We start from the raw sequence: 17,842 nt of genomic DNA on the forward strand, positions 1-17,842 counted from the left end.
TATCTTGTTATTTGATGTTTGACTAACTTAAAGGATTTTTCTGGAATAGCTGAAGAGATAAATGGATTAAACCTGTAAAGTGACAATGCTATTTTTTTTCCTTTTTTTTTTTTAGATTTTATTTATTTATTCATGAGAGAGAGAGAGAGAGAGAGAGAGGCAGAAACACAGGCAGAGGGAGAAGCAGGCTCCATGCAGGGAGCCTGATATGGGACTCAATCCTGGGACCCCAGAATCATGCCCTGAGCCAAAGAAAGACCTTCAATCACTGAGCTACCCCGGTGTCCCAGTGACAATGCTATTTTATCCCAGTTTTAAAAGTAAACATCAGGGTGTACATAGTGTTAGTTGGAAGTCATTTATTTGTAAACCACTAAGGTTATAAACTTCTGTAGGCAACAGATTAGTCCAATATAATACAAGTATATATTTGAACCATTTTTTTTTATCAGTGTCCTTGATAAGCATAAATATGATGTTTTTGTCAAATGGATGCAAATAGGTAATGGAGCCCTTATTACAATTTTTTGTTGTTGTAAATAGTTCACTTTTTTTTTTTAAAGATTTTATTTATCCATGAAAGGAGAGAGAGAGAGAGAGAGAGAGAGAGAGAGAGAGAGGCAGAGACATAGGCAGAGGGAGGAGAAGCAGGCTCCGTTCAGAGAGCCCAATGTAGGACTCGAGGTGCCCAGGTGCCCATAAATAGTTCTTTTTTGTAGAAAAATTTGGAAATGTAGAATCTAAGAAAACAAAAACTTTTGGGACACCTGAGTGGCTCAGTGGTTGAGCATCTGCCTTCAGCTCAGATTGTAATCCCAGAGTCCTGGGATCAAGTAAGTCCTGCATCAGGCTTCCCTGCATGGAACCTACTTCTCCTTCCTCTGCCTATGTCTCTGTCTCTCTCTTTCTGTGTCTCTCATGGATAAATAAATAAAATCTTAAAAAAATATTATAAATCAGATATAATCACTGTTAATATCTTGTATTTTCTTTCTTTTTTTTTTTTAAGATTTTTTTTTAGGTAATCTATGTCCAATGTGGGGCTCAAGTTCACAACCCTGAAACCAAGAGTTGCCTGCTCCACTGACAGGCACCAACATCTTATATTTTCTTACAGTCTTTCTTCTTCTTTTATATATGCATATATCTTTTTTAAAGAAAATTGAAATCATTTTGTACATTTCCTTTTTGTAGTCTTTTGGTCCCCACTCAGTATTGTATTGAAAGCATTTTTCTCTGTTATTTGGAAAAATCTCTCCAAAATATGGTTAATGGTAAAAATATCATAAATTACTTCACCATTCTCCTATTGTTGGATAATTATTAGCAGGTAATTTTTAGCAGGTACTGCTTGTTGCCCAATAATTTTTAGCAGGTACTGCTTGTTGCCCATCTTTTCTCTCCTTCTTCCTTACTATCAAAATACCTATTTTGTTCAGATAAATGAGATTGGGGGTTTAGAGAGAACCTTGATTTCAGGAAAGGAGGCCCTTTAACCCAACCTCAGGGAATGAATTCTAATTGGTCTGAGCTACTCATGTGAATTAATTCCCTGTCATCAGTGATTGGTCTAGGGTAAACATGGGATTCTGTTTTGCCCAGTAATATGTAATGGGAACTCTGCTGTGTATATTTTGGTGTGAGGGTGCACACACACTTGGGTACTTTGGAATACTTGTTTCCAGATGAAAAGACTCTCGCAAGGTGAAAGCTTTTGAGCACTATTTCACCTTGTCATTTCAAATGTACTGTAGCAGCCACTTTGTGGCCATGTGGAAGGGCTAAGAATGAAAAGCAGACTTGATGTGAATTACAGATCAAAGAGAGGACATGGTTTCTTGGTGACAGTACTGAGCTGTCACTTGGTGACAGTACAGCTGGGCATCTGATTTCTTGTTTCTTCCTAAATTACTTAAATGTCTCTGTGGCTTAAGCCATATTTAATTGCATATTTATTACTTTTACAAGTGGTCATTTTCTAGTTATTTCCATTTTGCATATTGCTGCAGTTAATATCTTTTTGAATAAATTTTTAATAGCATTTCTGATATTTCCTTGAGTCATATTCTTTTTTTTTTTAAAGATTTTTATTTATTTATTCATGAGAGACAGAGAGAGAGAAGGGAAGGGGGCAGAGACATAGGCAGAGGGAAAAGCAGGCTCCCTTCAAGGAGCCCCAAGCGGGACTTGATCCCAGAACCCCAGGATCATGAACAGAGTCAAAGGCAGATGCTCAACCACTGAGCCACCCAGGTGCCCCAAGAAGTGATTTTTTAAAAATATTTTATTTATTTATTCATGAGACACAGAAAGAGAGGCAGAGATATAGGCAGAGGGAGAAGCAGGCTCCATGCAGGGAGCCGGATGTGGGACTCGATCCCAGGACTCCAGGACCATGCCCGGGGCTGAAGGCAGGCCCTAAACCTCTGAGCCACCCAGGGATCCCCCTGTCTTTTTTTTTTTAAGTATAATTAACACAATGTTATATTGTGTACAACATAGTGATTCAACAAGTTTATAAGGTATGCTATGCTCACCACAAGTGTAGCTAACATACGATGCTAGTACAATACTATTGACTGTATTTCCTATACTGTCTCTTATTTCTTTGACTTAATCATTCCATAAGTAGAATCCTATACCTCTTACTCCCTTTACCCATTTTGTCAGTCCCTCCACACACCTCCCCTCTAGCAACTATCAATTTGTTCTCTGTATTTATGAATTTGATTCTGCTTTTTATGTTTATTTATTCAGTTTTGTGTTGAATTCCACAAATAAGTGAAGTCATATGGTATTTGTTTTTCTCTGCCTGACTTATTTCATTTAAAATTTAATGTATATTTTTTGGGGAATATTCTGTGCAAGTTGATATATATCAAAAACAAAGTCAACCAAAAAAAAAAGTCATCTAAGTATATTTGTGTATATCCACATATTTCTTGTTTGTTCTGCAGTGTCCTGAAATGTACATATATTTTGATACAACAGTTCTATTTTTTAGAAATACTGCAGATGTACACATAATTATGTACAAAGACATATGGATGAATAGTTTGTCAAAATGCTTGAGAAGTCCTACTGGCATTTAATGAGCTGGGTCCAGGGAAACATATCATCCAATGTGCAGGAAACTCCTGAACAACAAAGAACCACGCTTTTCAGATTGTCAGTAGTACCTCTGTTGAGAAGCACCGTTAAATTCTGGGGATGGAGATGAACCAGCAAAGCCAGGTCCCATACATGTTTTCTAGTGAAAAGGACTGCATTGTGTATTTGTTTATGCCTGTGAAAATCAAATCAGGGTAAGCAGCTATAAGACCCGCAAGGATAGCTAATTTAGTTGGAGATTAGGAAAGGCCTACTTGAGTTAACATCTGAATAGAAACTTGAATGACCTGAGGGAATGAGTCTTGCCTATGCAGTCTGGGTTGGGGGGGGGGGGGTGAGTCCATTCCAGCAGAGAACATATTAAGTGTAAAAACTCTGAGGCTGGAGGAAGATTTATGCAGTCCTCAAATCGTAACAAGGCCAATTTTGCCAGAAAGAATAATGAGTAAGGGGAAGTTGTAGGTGATGTATCAGAAAGATAGGCAGAGATTAGATGATGTCAGCCCTTTCAAACCATAGTAAGGAATTTATTCTGAATGTGATAGGAAGCCATTGGAGATTGATTGTTTTGAGCTGGGGAGTGACATATTCACATTTATATTTTAAAACAGTTACTCTGAGGCACCTGGCTCAGTCTGATGCCAACTCTTGATTTCTGCTCAGCTCCTGACCTCAGGGTTGTGAGATGGAGCTGAACCCACGTCAGGCTCCTGCTGTGCAGGAAGTCTGCTTAAGATTCTCTCTCCCTGGGCAGCCCCGGTGGCTCAGCAGTTTAGCACTGCCTTCAGCCCAAGGCGTGATCCTGGAGACCTGGGATCAAGTCCCACGTCAGGCTCCCTGCATGGAGCCTGCTTCTCCCTCTGCCTGTGTCTCTGCCTCTCTCTCTCAATGTGTCTCTCATGAATAAATAAATAAAATCTTAAAAAAAAAAAAAAGATTCTCCCTCTTCTCCTTCCCCCTCCTTCTCTAAAACAACAAACAAAACAAAACTAGTTACTCTGGCTGTTTTGTGGTAAACTGACTGTGGAAGCCTAAGAGTGGGTACAGGGAGGCCAGTTAGGAATCTAATCCAGTACATGGGCAGGAGATGTTGGTGATTTAGATTAGGCTTATTCATAAGCACCTGGGATTTAGAAGCTGGAAGTCTTTCCTTTTTGGGAGGTGGGAAAATCTCAGTTCAAGTAATCAAGCTCATCAGGTCATGACACATTTATTACTAATCATTGCAAAGTCCCTGTCTATTTTTTTTTTCTTATCTGTGAACTCTATTTTTTTCTCCCTCTTGCTATTATGTATATCTCTGTTATGTTTAGTATATACCTCAGAATACATATAATACATTACATTAATTTTTTAATATGTAAGGTTTTGGTGGATAAAGTATTTAAATTTTATATAAGTTTTTTGGTGCTATTCAGTGGTCCTCAAACTTTAGCATGTATCATAATTCCCTGGAGCAGTTGCTCAAAAACAGATTACTGGGCCCCACCTCAGAATTTCTGATTCACTTTCTGATACAGAGTCTGAAAATCTCTAACAAGTTGCCATGTAATTCATGCTAATGCACCACACTTGAGATGAATATGACCACACTGAGAACTACTGCTGTGGCTTTGTTTCTGTTGATTTGGGTTTTCACTTATAATGTTTATAAGATCTATCCAGTTTACTGTCTCTCAGTCATTGCTTTCTGCCTGCTGTGTAGTTTCCATAGTATACCTATATGACATTTTAGTTCCTTATTCTCAATGGTGGACAGCTAGTTTGTCTGTAGTTTCTTTCTACAGTGAACATTGCTGTGATAAATATTCTTATATAGGGCAGCCCGGGTGGCTCGGCGGTTTAGCGCCTGCCTTCGGCCCAGGGCCTGATCCTGGAGACGTGGGATCGAGTCCCATGTCGGGCTCCCTGCATGGAGCCTGCTTCTCCCTCTGCCTGTGTCTCTGCCTCTCTCTCTCTCTGTGTCTCTCATGAATAAATTAATAAAATCTTAAAAAAAATTCTTATATAAATCCACTGATATTCCCATGCTTTAGTTTCTCTGTGGTTTATGAACAAGAGTGGAATTGCCAGGGAAAAAGGTATATATATACTTTTATACTTGAAGGTATATACTTCATACTTGAATTGACGATCCCAGATTCCTCTTCAGAATAGCTGTACCAATCTATATGCCTACCTGTAGCACCTAAGAGTTCATTTTTCCTTACCGCCCTCTCTCCAGAATTTAGTTTTATCTCACTTTCTAATATTTAGCGAAAATGTCTCCAATTACTAATGAAATTGAGCATCTCCTCATATGTTAGCTTTATAAACATATTTCCATATGCTTTTATTTTTTATTTTTTTCCATATGTTTTTAAAAAATAAATGTACTTGTCAGTGTATATTGCCCCTTAAGTGCTACTTTATTTGGGTCCCACAGATTTTGGCATGTATTGTTTTTATTATTATTTGGTATTTTATATTTAAGAATTCTCTTTAACCCTAGGACAATGAAGTAGTTTGGTTTTTATTTCCAGTCATGCAGGATTTTTTTTTAGAGTTAGTATTTTGTTACTGATTCTAATTAACATAATTTAGAGAACATAACCTGAATAATATTCTTTGGAATTTATTGAGACTCCTTTCCTTTGTGCTGAGGTACCTACTAGATTTTTGTGACTTTTTTTTTTTTTTAAGTAATCTGTGTACCCAACATGGGGCTTAAAACTCACAGCCCCAAGATCAAGAGTCACATGTTCTGCCAACTGAGCCAGCCAGGTGCCTCTTTGTACTATCTTGCATATACTTGAAAATAATGCATTCTCTTTGGAATTGTTCCCTGTAACTTTTGTTATTTTTAGCTGCTTGAACTAGGAGTTACTTTTTATGTGTCAAAATTGCCAACTACAGTTACTGATTGTTGGATTCTCCCCATAGTCCTGTCAATTGTTGCTGTGTTTTGAGACTGTGTGTGAGATACATATATTTCATAATTAGTATATACAATTGGTCTCATTATTTGCAGGTTCTGTATTTGCAAATATGTCTCCCTGATAAAATTTATTTTAGTCCCCAATTCAATACACCTAGTGATTCTGAGGTCCTAGGCCCTCTCACCAGGAACTGGGAAATATATATAAGCATACCAACCTGTACATTTTTATTTGTTTCTGTATGTCTCTTATATACCCTAAAACGAATGAATTTTGATTACAGTCCAACATCACAAGATTTAGTCTAGCATTCTTCCTACTCCCATTATCTACAGTATATTCACTTGTCTGTTCAATCTTAGTATATCCATAAAATAGGTATATATCAGCCAGTTCATACTGTGAAAACAGATTTCCTAACTAGAGATACAGCGTTTGTGTACATTTCTTTGTGTCTTTAGTCTTGTAGTAGGTAGTCAAAATACTATTTTCCAAAGTTACTTGGGTTCTTTTTCCCCATACCCTTCTTTGTTGCTTTGATATCTATTTATAATACAGTTAGGGTTATTACTGTTTGTATTCTGTTTGGGGTTTCTTTCACATACTGGTTGATTTAATTATTTATTTTGGGAGGCACATGTAAAACATTACTGTTGTTCTAGGAGTCAAAGCTATCCAAAAGGTTATCCTTTGAGAGGCACTGCTCTCTCCTCAACCCTCTTAAACTGTTCCCAGTGCCCCCTTCTTTCCACCCCTTTCCTCTGTGCCCACTGTAAGTAACTTTAGTTTCTGACTTATCCTTCCTGTAATTCTTCTGCACAAATGAGTAAGTACATATGTCTTTTTGTATTCCTTCTTTATTACAGAAACAGTAGCATACTCTTTTGCACTTTACTTTTTTCACTTCATACTGTATTTTAGAAATTGCTCCAAATCAGTTTATAGAGCTCTTTCTCTCTGTTTTGTGTGAGTGTGTCATAATTTGCTAAGCCTTCTGTCCAATGTATGGTCATTTAGGTTGTTTCTGAAATGTTGCTATTACAAGCAATACCACAGGGCACATGGGTGGCTCAGTGGTTGAGGATCTGCCTTTGGCTCAGGTCAAGTGATCCCCAGGTCCTGGGATAGAGTCCCACATCAGGCTCCCCCCAGAGAGCATGCTTCTCCCTCTGCCTATGTCTCTGCCTCTCTCTGTGTCTCTCGTGAATAAATAAATAAAATCTTATAAAAAATAAACAACACCACAACTTTGTGAGTATTATTGTTGGAGGTATATCTTCAGGGTAGGTCAAAAGTTAAATGAATATGTAGTTTTAGCAGTTTTTGCCAGTTTTTTTTACTGTACAAATTATTTTTATTTTACTTTATTTGTATATAGTTAAATTTATCCATCCTTTAAACAAATTTTTTTTAAGATTTTTATTTATTTATTCATGAGAGACAGAGAGAGAAAGAGGCAGAGACACAGGCAGAGGGAGAAGCAGGCTCCATTCCATGCAGGGAGCCCGATGTGGGACTCGATCCCGGGACTCCAGGATCACACCCTGGGCCAAAGGCAGGCACCAAACCGCTGAGCCACCCAGGGATCCCTATCCATCCTTTAAAAATTTTTTTTAGGGCAGCCCTGATGGCTCAGTGGTTTAGCGCCGCCTTCAGCCCAGGGCCTGATCCTGGAGACCCAGGATCGAGTCCCATGTCGGGCTCCCTGCATGGAGCCTGCTTCTCCCTCTGCCTGTGTCTCTGCGCCTCTCTCTCTCTGTCTCTCATAAATAAATAAAACTTTAAAAAAAATTAAAAATAAATAAATAAATTTTTAAAGGATTTATTCAGGAGAAAGAAAAAGCACAAATGGGGAGTGAAGTGGGGGGCAGGAGAAAGAGGGACAAGCAGAGTCCCCATTGAGCAGTGAGCCTGACATGGGGCTGGATTCAGGACTCTGAGATGATGACTTGAACTGAAGGCAAATGCTTAACCAGCTGAGCCATCCAAGAGCCCCTCCATCTTTTCTTTTCTTTTTTTTGCCCCTAGTTTTTTTTTTTTAATTTTTTTTTAATTTTTATTTATTTATGATAGTCACACAGAGAGAGAGAGAGAGAGGCAGGGACACAGGCAGAGGGAGAAGCAGGCTCCATGCACCGGAAGCCCGACGTGGGATTCGATCCCGGGTCTCCAGGATTGCGCCCTGGGCCAAAGGCAGGCACTAAACTGCTGCACCACCCAGGGTTCCCTGCCCCTGGTTTTTTTTATCATTAGTTAAGATCAGGTTTTTCCCCAGGGTGCCTGAGTGGCTCAGTGGTTGAGCGTCTGCCTTTGGATCAGGCGTGATCCTGGAGTCCCAGGATTGAGTCCCACATTGGGCCCCCTGCATGGAGCCTGCTTTTCTCCCTCTGCCTATGTCTCTACCTCTCTCTGTATCTCTCATGAATAAATAAATAAAATCTTTAAAAAAAAAAATCAAGTGTCCCCCTACGTTAAGGGTACAGAACTCACCACTTTTTTTTATAGAACTTGCATGATTTCATTTTGATACAGTTAGCTCCCTTATCCATTTGTCATTTATTATGTATTACACGAGATATAGATCTAATTTTTTTTAATTTTTTTTTTGAAATGGCATCAGTTGACCCAGAGATATTTATTAAGAAATCCATCATTAGGGGCACCTGACGGCTTTGTCAGTAAGCATCTGACCAGCTCAGGTCATTATCTCAGAGTCCTGGGATCAAGTCCCATGTGCAGCCCCACAAGGAGACCCACGTTGAGCTCCCCACTTAATGGGGAGTCTGCTTGTCCCTCTGCCCCTCTCCATGCTTGTGTGCAAGGATGTGCTATCTCTCTCTCAAATAAATAAATAAAAAATAAATCCATCATTACCCTCAGTGAACTAAGATGCTACCTTTATTATATACCAAAAAATTTGTGTATACTTGGATTAATTTCTGAGCTAGTTTATTCCACTGGTATATTTATCTATATATGTGCCAGTACCACTGTTTTAATTATAGAAGCTTTATAGTATCTCTTAATGTCCAGTAAGACTAGTTCCCCTCCATTCTCCATCTGCCCATAGTTCGCATTTTTCAGTGTTTTTTTCCTGGCTGTTTCCTGGCTATTCTTGCATGTTTATTTTTCCATAGAAAATAACTTGTTGGTATTTTTATTGGAATTACAATGATTTTATAAATTAGGAAGAACTAAGGCAGAATCATCCTATCCAAGAACAAGGGATGTTTTTCCATTTGTTCTTGCCTACTTTTGTGTTTTTCAGGAGGGTCTTAAATTTTTCTTGGTATTAATTTTGCACAGTTCTTGCTAAATTTATTCCTGTATGTTTAATCTTCTTTGCTGCTATTATAAATGGCAGGTGTCCTATTTATTGCTTGTGTATATGAAGGCTATTTATTTTTGTATATTAGTTTTATATCTTGCCATGTTACTGAATTCTTTTATTATTTGAGTTGGGTTCTTTTTTTTTTTAAGATTTTATTTATTTATTCATGAGAGACACACACACAGAGAGAGAGAGAGAGAGAGAGAGGCAGAGACACAGGCAGAGGGAGAAGCAGGCTCCATGCAGGGAGCCTGATATGGGACTCAATCCCGGGTCTCCAGGATCAGGCCTTGGGCTGAAGGCAGTGCTAATAAACCCCTGAGCCACCCTGGCTGTCCCATTTTTTTTTTTTTAAGATTTTATTTATTTATTTGAATGAGAGAGAGCCAGAGAGCATGAATGGCGGAGAGGCAGAGGGAGAAGCCGACTCCCTATTGAGCAGGGAGCCAAACATGGGATTCGGTCCTGGGACTCCAGGATCATGACCTAAACCAAAGGCAGATGCTTAACCAACTAAGCCACCCAGGTGTTACACTGAGTTAGTTTTATCATTGATTTTTCTGGGGTTTTTCAGATATACTATTATCATATATTCTTCAAATAGAGTTATTTTATTTTTTCTTTATCCATTCCTTTTTTTTTATATAAAGATTTTATTTATTCATAAGAGACACAGAGAGAGAGGCAGAGACATAGGTAGAGGGAGAAGCAGGATCTCTGCAGGGAGCCTGATGTGGAACTCGATCCCAGGACCCCCGGATCATGACCTGAGCCAAAGACAGACACTCGACCACTGAGCCATCCAGGTGCCCCTCTTTACCCATTCTTAAACCTCTAATTGATTTCTTTTGTCTAAATTAATTACCTGTACCTCTAGTACAGTGTTGAATAATAGCAGAGATCGTGGATATCCTTGCCTCATTCCTTATTTTAATGGAAATGTCTCTGGTGTTTCTTCATTAAATAAAATACTGATTTTAGGACCAAGAGTGTAGGGGTAGGGTCAGTAGGTGGCTTTGTCACAGAGTTATAGATATTTGGATAGAACATTGAAATATAAATTAAGAAGAGGTATGTATGAAACTACTGTCTGTCAGATTTTAGAGCAACAGTATGTCACATTCAAAAAGTTAGAAAGTTTCATGTTTCAATTTGAGAATAGCAATGAGATATGCCATTATAGCAGGTCATTTGAATTTCTATAAATTATCTTTATGCATTATGGTCACAAATAAAAATATATACTTATTTTTGTCTTATAGTGTGTGCTGTTTTTGTGGAGTTTAAAGATTAATCATCCCAAAACAGTATTTCTGCTTCGAGGAAATCATGAATGTAGGCATCTTACAGAATATTTTACCTTCAAACAAGAATGTAAGTATAATCACTTTTCCAGAACTTTTTTTTTTGAAGTAAACTCTACCCCCAGTGTGAGGCTTGGACTCAAAACTCTGAAATCAAGAGTCATATGCTCTACCAACTGAACCAGGCACCACATAAATTTTTTATTTACCCTTTTGTCATTCCAAAAATGAATCAAACATAAACTAAATTAATGGAACTCAAATGCCTCCTATTTATTTCTGGTAAGAACCAAGACATTTGTTTTCAAAATAACTTTTGTGGTTTTCCCCTATGTATGTAAAGTAGTACATTTGGGGTATTTGGAAAACAGAATAGTCCAAAGAAGATAAAAGTTGTCCACAGTAAAACCACTTAAAGATAATAACTATTGGGCAGCCCTGGTGGCGCAGCGGTTTAGCACTGCCTGCAGCCCAGGGCATGATCCTGGAGATCCTGGAGACCCGGGATCGAGTCCCCCATCAGGCTCCCTGCATGGGGCCTGCTTGTGTGTCTCTCTCTCTCTCTCTCTCTCTCTCTCTCTCTCTCTCTCTCTCTCTCTGTCTCTCATGAATAAATAAAAAATAAAATCTTTAAAAAAAAAAACCTATTATCTCACTATTTGAGAGGTAGTCTTCTTTTCTGTATACATAAAACCTATCATGAAAGAGTTCAAATGCATGTATATTTGTACGTTTTCAAAATAAAATTGGGCTTTTATATGCACTGCTTAATAAATTGTGCCTTTCACTTTAATAAAATTTCTCTGTATCATTAAATATTTTTAAACAGGATTTTAAAATGTTATTTTAATATTTTTAAAGTATTCCATCTTATGAGGTGCCTTGGTGGCTCAATCATTTAAGCATCTGACTTCTGCTTGGGTTGCGATCCCAGGATCCTGGGATAGAGGCTTGCTGAGCAGGGAGCCTGCTCCTCCCTCTCCCTCTGCCACTCCCCCTGCTTGTGTGCCCTCTCTCAAATAAATAAATAAGTTCTTAAAAAAAAAAGGTCTTCCATCTTATGAATGCACTATCATGTAGCCAATTTAGTGACAACTATATGACATTTCTGTTGAATGACATTAATACTGTAATAGTTAAAAAAAAAAAAAACTATTATTAAAGGTAGAGTTTTTTAAAGTCAAAATATTGGCGATCCCTGGGTGGCTCAGCGGTTTAGCGCCACCTTTGGTCCAGGGTGTGATCCTGGAGACCCGGGATGGAGTCCCACGTCAGGCTCCCTGCGTGGAGCCTGCTTCTCCCTCTGCCCTCCCCCCTCTGTGTGTCTCTCATGAATAAATAAATAAAATCTTTAAAAAAAAAAATGCTGTTTGATAAAAACAAACAAACAAACAAAAAATGTCACAGATTTCTTTGACCAAAAAAAAAGATTTCTTTGACCAGAATCTAGGTACTCACTATTGACTCTTAACTAACATTCAATGTGAATATTAACTTATTGGGCTTGTTTGAGAGAATTTACCCCTGGACATTTGTACTTAGTATTTCTTGTTTTCCCAGTTAGCCATCTGTTCATAAGACCTATGTCCTTACTTCACTGATGTCATCTCAGAGACTTTCTTCCTTGGTTGCTTTTTCTGAATTATATATATCATCATTTTACTCTCATACCTCGCCTTTTTTTTTTTAATTTTTTTTAAACTTATTTATGATAGTCACAGAGAGAGAAAGAGAGAGAGGCAGAGACACAGGCAGCGGGAGAAGCAGGCTCCATGCACCCGGAGCCCGATGTGGGATTCGATCCCGGGTTTCCAGGATCGCGCCCTGGGCCAAAGGCAGGCGCCAAACCGCTGCACCACCCAGGGATCCCCCCTCGCCTTTTTTTTAATAGTATCTATCAACACCTGAATTTTTATATAAGATTTATATTTTAAAAAATATATTTGTTTATTATTTTTCTCTCCTACCATAATTTAAGTTTCATGACAGCAGGGACATGTTTTATCCACTGTTTTTCCAGAACAGCGTCTAATAACTCATAGGAGAGGGCAGCCCCTGTGACTCAGCGGTTTAGCACCGCTCAGTCCAGGGCGTGATCCTGGAGCCCCGGGATCGAGTCCCACATCGGGTTTCCTGCATGGAGCCTGCTTCTCCCTCTGCTTGTGTCTCTGCCTCTCTCTGTGTGTCTCTCATGAATAAAGAAATAAAATCTTAAAAAAATAAATAAATAACTCATAAGAGATGCTTAAAAATATTGGTTGAGTTAATTTGTTGAATGAATGATCATCTAGAATTTGTACTTTGGGCACAAATTCTCAGAAGACAATTACTAAGTTAGAGAGCCCGAACATTTTAAAGACTTGATACATACTCTAGCCCTCTAAAAAGATTTATCAATTTATACTTTAGGGAGTTTTTGTTTTTGTTTTTGTTTTTTTTTTTTATTTATGATAGTCAGAGAGAGAGAGAGGCAGAGACACAGGCAGAGGGAGAAGCAGGCTCCATGCACCGGGAGCCCGACGTGGGACTCGATCCCGGGTTTCCAGGATCGCGCCCTGGGCCAAAGGCAGGCGCCAAACCGCTGCGCCACCCAGGGATCCACTTTAGGGAGTTTTTGTATTTTTATATAAAGTGAGAAGAAATAGAACCCACAAAATTTTAACACTTTTGATTTCTAAAATGTTAGCACATTCTTTATAAAATAAGGAAGCTGAACTAGATTCTTGGGTAATGTCTGGCTCTGAGATCTACCTCTTTCCCCAAATAAAACTAAATATATACAAATGCTTTAATGTCATATAATTGATGATTTGATCATGGATTTTACTTTGCTTCCTATTTAGATTTCTCTTTATTATCTTGGAGGAATAAATCATAAAATATTTAAAGTTTTATTCCCAAAGAATATTCAAAATTGAAAAAAAAAACTTTTAAATTTATTTCCCAAGGCTCAAGCGTTCATCCAATCTTTCTCCCCAAAATCCCTTTATTTACAGGTAGGTAACAACTTAATAGTGTTCGACTCATAGTAACTCTTGTTATTGAAGCTTCCTACACTGGAGTTGGCAGTTGTGATGACAGCCTTTCTCCTAGTAGATTCTGAAAGAAAAGGTCATTCGTATTAGAATGAAAAATTTAGGGATCCCTGGGTGGCGCAGCGGTTTAGCGCCTGCCTTTGGCCCAGGGCGCGATACTGGAGACCCGGGATCGAATCCCACGTCGGGCTCCCGGTGCATGGAGCCTGCTTCTCCCTCTGCCTGTGTCTCTGCCTCTCTCTCTCTCTCTCTGTGACTATCATAAATAAATAAAAAAATTTAAAAAAAAAGAAAGAAAAATTTAGAGTATGAACACTTAAAAAAAAAAATTCCTCTGACAGGACAGTCAGCTACAGGTGGGCAAGATATAGATCATTCCAGCCCTTGGGATTTAGAATACAGTTCAAACCAGTAGGTAACAACCATGAAATTTTTTAAAAAATTAGATCTATGTTGGTGAGTGTTTAAATTGGTATAAAGTATTTGAAGAGTAATTTTGGAATGTCTGTGAAATTTCTGATCCAGCATCTTGGCTTCTAGCAATTTATCATGCAGATTATATACTTTTATATATATATACGTTTTTTAATGCTGTATAACAAATCACCACAAATTCAGCTGTTCGAAACAATGCATTTATTATATCACAGTTACTGTAGGTCAGAGATCCAGGCAGAGTGTGGCTGAATTCTCTGCTCAGGGTCTCCCTGAGCTGAAATCCAAGTGTCACCAGGGCTGCAGTTCTCATCTGCAGCTTGGCATCTTTTCTAAGCTCACCAGTTATTGGCAGTAGGCAGTTCACAGTATCGATGTTTGCTTTCTTCCAGACAGCCTAAATGCATATCTCTACTGCCTTCTGTGATCAACCAGCTGGGGAAAACCCTTTTCTTTTTTTCTTTCTTAAAGATTTTATTTATTTATTCATGAGAGAGAGAGAGGCAGAGACATAGACGGAGGAAGCAGCAGGGGCTCTTTACAGGGAGCCCTAGGTGGGACTATCCTCAGACTCAGGATTATGCCCTGAGCCAAAGGTAGACCTCAACCGCTGAGCTACCCAGGCATCCCAACCCTTTGCTTTTCAAAAGCTCACTTGATTAGGTCAGGTCCACCTAGCAGAATCTCCCTTTTGCTGTAATGATATGTAATCATAGGACTCTCAACATAGCCACAGATTCCACACTCACTGCTGTAGGTCATTGCTGTTCATTTTAGAATTCTGCTTACTATACTCACAAAGATAATAGGTTATGCATGTATAAGGATGTATGATAACAATTATAGTATTAATTGTAATAGCAAAAAAGGAAAATAAAAAAAGAATTTAAATATAAATGAAGGACTACTTAAATAAGTGAGAATACATTTTAAAGAATGGAATACTAGGCAGCTATTGAAAGACCAAGGTGAGCCTACATGTACTGATATGGAGAGATGTTCAAATATATTGCTAGGTGACAGGATCCCATTTGCAGAACATATATAATGCCATCTCCTTTGTAAATTAAAAATATATAATGTGGGATCCCTGGGTGGCGCAGCGGTTTGGCGCCTGCCTTTGGCCCAGGGCACGATCCTGGAGACCCGGGATCGAATCCCACGTCGGGCTCCTGGTGCATGGAGCCTGCTTCTCCCTCTGCCTGTGTCTCAGCCTCTCTCTCTCTCTCTCTCTCTCTCTCTCTTGTGACTATCATAAAATATATATATATATATATATATATATATATATATATATATAATGTTTAGAAGAAATGTATAATAGTTAGCACCTGTGGGGAGTTGGGTCAGCGTAACTTGTATTTTTAATTTTATATCTGCCTGTGGTATTGCTAGAGTTATTTTTATAACTACCATGTACAACTATTATAATAAAATTTTTAACTGGTAATTTAGAATCACCTGAATGGGCCCCAAGCACTTAAGAGGCTTTTTTAAAGCACTGCAGATAATTGTGCTGCTTGCCGCTGGTTTAGAGGCTTTGAAAGTATCTACAATATGTCATTTGAGAACCACTTCACCAAATAGTTTAAAAATTGGAAATATTTTGCATTGTTTTTATAAACCAAATATGGGGATATTACTCATTACACTTCTCTTTTCTTTACCTGGGAAAATTAAATAATGCGTATCAAGCCGTTGACAAAGGTTCTGGAATGATCAGTATGTAGCAAAAAATAAGTCATAAGAAAGCTGCCTATGAATGCCTCTGTTCTGAATTAAGGGTCAGGTTTTTTTAGGTAATATTTTATCCAATCCTTCCTCTGTTTGCTCAGAGTTCTTTTTTTGACTAGTATAAATTGGTTCAGACTATTTTTAGAAGATGAAACAATACAACATTGGGAGAAAATTTTTTAAGTATTTCATTTTACACAGAATTTCTTATCTTAGGTTTTTATTTGCTTTTCACATGCTTTAATTTGTCAAACCAGGTTTCTTTCTTTTTTTCTTATCTATAGAGATACTCCAGTTTCAGTCAAATACTGCATATGAAATGTGGATAAATCTTGGAACAAGCACATAAATACAATTTCACATTTTATTCTTATGAACAAAGATCATGTGTGCTGCTTTGCATGGATGTTTTTTAACTGATAAACGGTCTCTCTTAAAGGGCCATTGTGGCTTTTAGAATCAGCACCTTACAATTACTGCTAAATGATGCTTAGTTTCTGAGTGTGCAGCTGCAGTCTTGTGACTATTTCTAAGGATCGCAGGTGAAGATTGTTTTTTTTTTCTTTTTTTTCTTACATCAATTCTTAAGTTGCTTTACATTACAGTTTTTAAAAAACATTCCTTTCAAACCCAGAGATAATTTGAGTAGCAAAGAAAAATAGAAGTTAACTTTTGACATATCATTTATGGTTACAAAAGCATTGTTTTATTGTTATACACTTGAAAAGTGAACCTAATGCTTTTACGATTCCATCTCATAGCAATTTCTAAAGTAAATTAATTGTTGTTTCCATAAGCCATTTTTTGATATTTAATTAAATAGCTTACCGACAAGTTCTGGAAACTCCTGTTGTTTGCTAATGAAAACAGTACTGTAATGACAGGTTTATTTTTTTTTAAATAAGTATTGTTTGTCATTAATTATAGTATTATTTGTAGTACTAAGAGATTGGTGTGGTTAAATTGTGGTATATCCATAAAGTGAACTACTCTCCATAAAGTGTTTGTGTGCTTGTTCCAAGATTTATTCACATTTCAGATGCAGCATTAGAATGAAACAAGCATAAAAAGTAATTACAAACTCTTCATATAAAGATGTGGCATGATCTCCAAAATATGTTAAGTACAAAAAGCAAGTGTAAAACAGTGTATATAAACTACCATTTATGTGAAAAACAAAAGGATGGTTTGAAAAGAGAATAAATATCTGCATGTGTATGCATAGGGTATCTTTGTAAAGATCTCCAGAAAACTAGTAATACTGGTTGCCTGCGGGGGTGGGGTGGGGGGGGGTGGTGTGGTGTGGTGGCAGGAGTAGAGGTTTGTAGGAGGCTCTGTATAGCCTTTTATAGCTTTTGTATTTTTTAACCATGTAAATGTAAATCTTTTTTTAAATAATGAAAGCAAATGTAAATGAAGATAAGTATATAATCAGTGGCTAGACCAGGTCAGGGTTTCTTGCAAATAGTGTTGACTCTCAAAATTACTTATAGGGCAGCCCGGGTGGCTCAGCGGTTTAGCACCACCTTTAGCCCAGGGTGTGATCCTGGAGACCTGGGATCGAGTTCTGTGTCAGGCTTCCTGCATGGAGCCTGCTTCTTCCTCTGCCTGTGTCTCTCTCTGCCTCTCTCTCTCTCTCTCTCTCTCTCTCTCTCTCTCTCTCTCTCTCTTTCTCATGAATAAATAAATAAAATCTTTAAAAAAATTACTTTTAAAGAATATTGTTGAAACTTTGTTTTGTTAATGTTGTAGTGTTGATACTGGTTAGAACTTGTATCATCAGTGTGATCCTGTGATTGAGGTACGTTTTTCCTTTATTATGGAAATGATTGTCTTATGGAAGGTAGCTTAAAATTTGTCATGAAAATAAAACACTGAGTCAAGTAATTTAATTAACCTTTGGGAATTATATGTTTGGCTATTTAGATTCTCCTATTAAATATTTAATTTGAAATAATGATTGGGAAGAGAACT

At 37.8% G+C, this 17,842-nt stretch overlaps 1 protein-coding gene across 4 annotated transcripts in view; it reads left to right on the top strand.

The window, feature by feature from the left end:
- Window positions 1–17,842, top strand: part of PPP3CC (protein phosphatase 3 catalytic subunit gamma) — a 109,565-nt gene that overhangs the window by 49,744 nt on the left and 41,979 nt on the right. For all 4 annotated transcript variants that reach the window (XM_055346397.1, XM_055346399.1, XM_055346398.1 and 1 more), the window contains exon 4: window positions 10,623–10,734. In XM_055346397.1, the coding sequence (XP_055202372.1) occupies window positions 10,623–10,734 (112 nt within the window). The remainder of the gene's footprint in view (window positions 1–10,622; window positions 10,735–17,842) is intronic.

The sequence above is a fragment of the Nyctereutes procyonoides genome, unplaced genomic scaffold (assembly GCF_905146905.1).
Source record: "Nyctereutes procyonoides isolate TBG_1078 unplaced genomic scaffold, NYPRO_anot_genome, whole genome shotgun sequence".
In the NCBI taxonomy this organism is placed as follows: domain Eukaryota; kingdom Metazoa; phylum Chordata; class Mammalia; order Carnivora; family Canidae; genus Nyctereutes; species Nyctereutes procyonoides.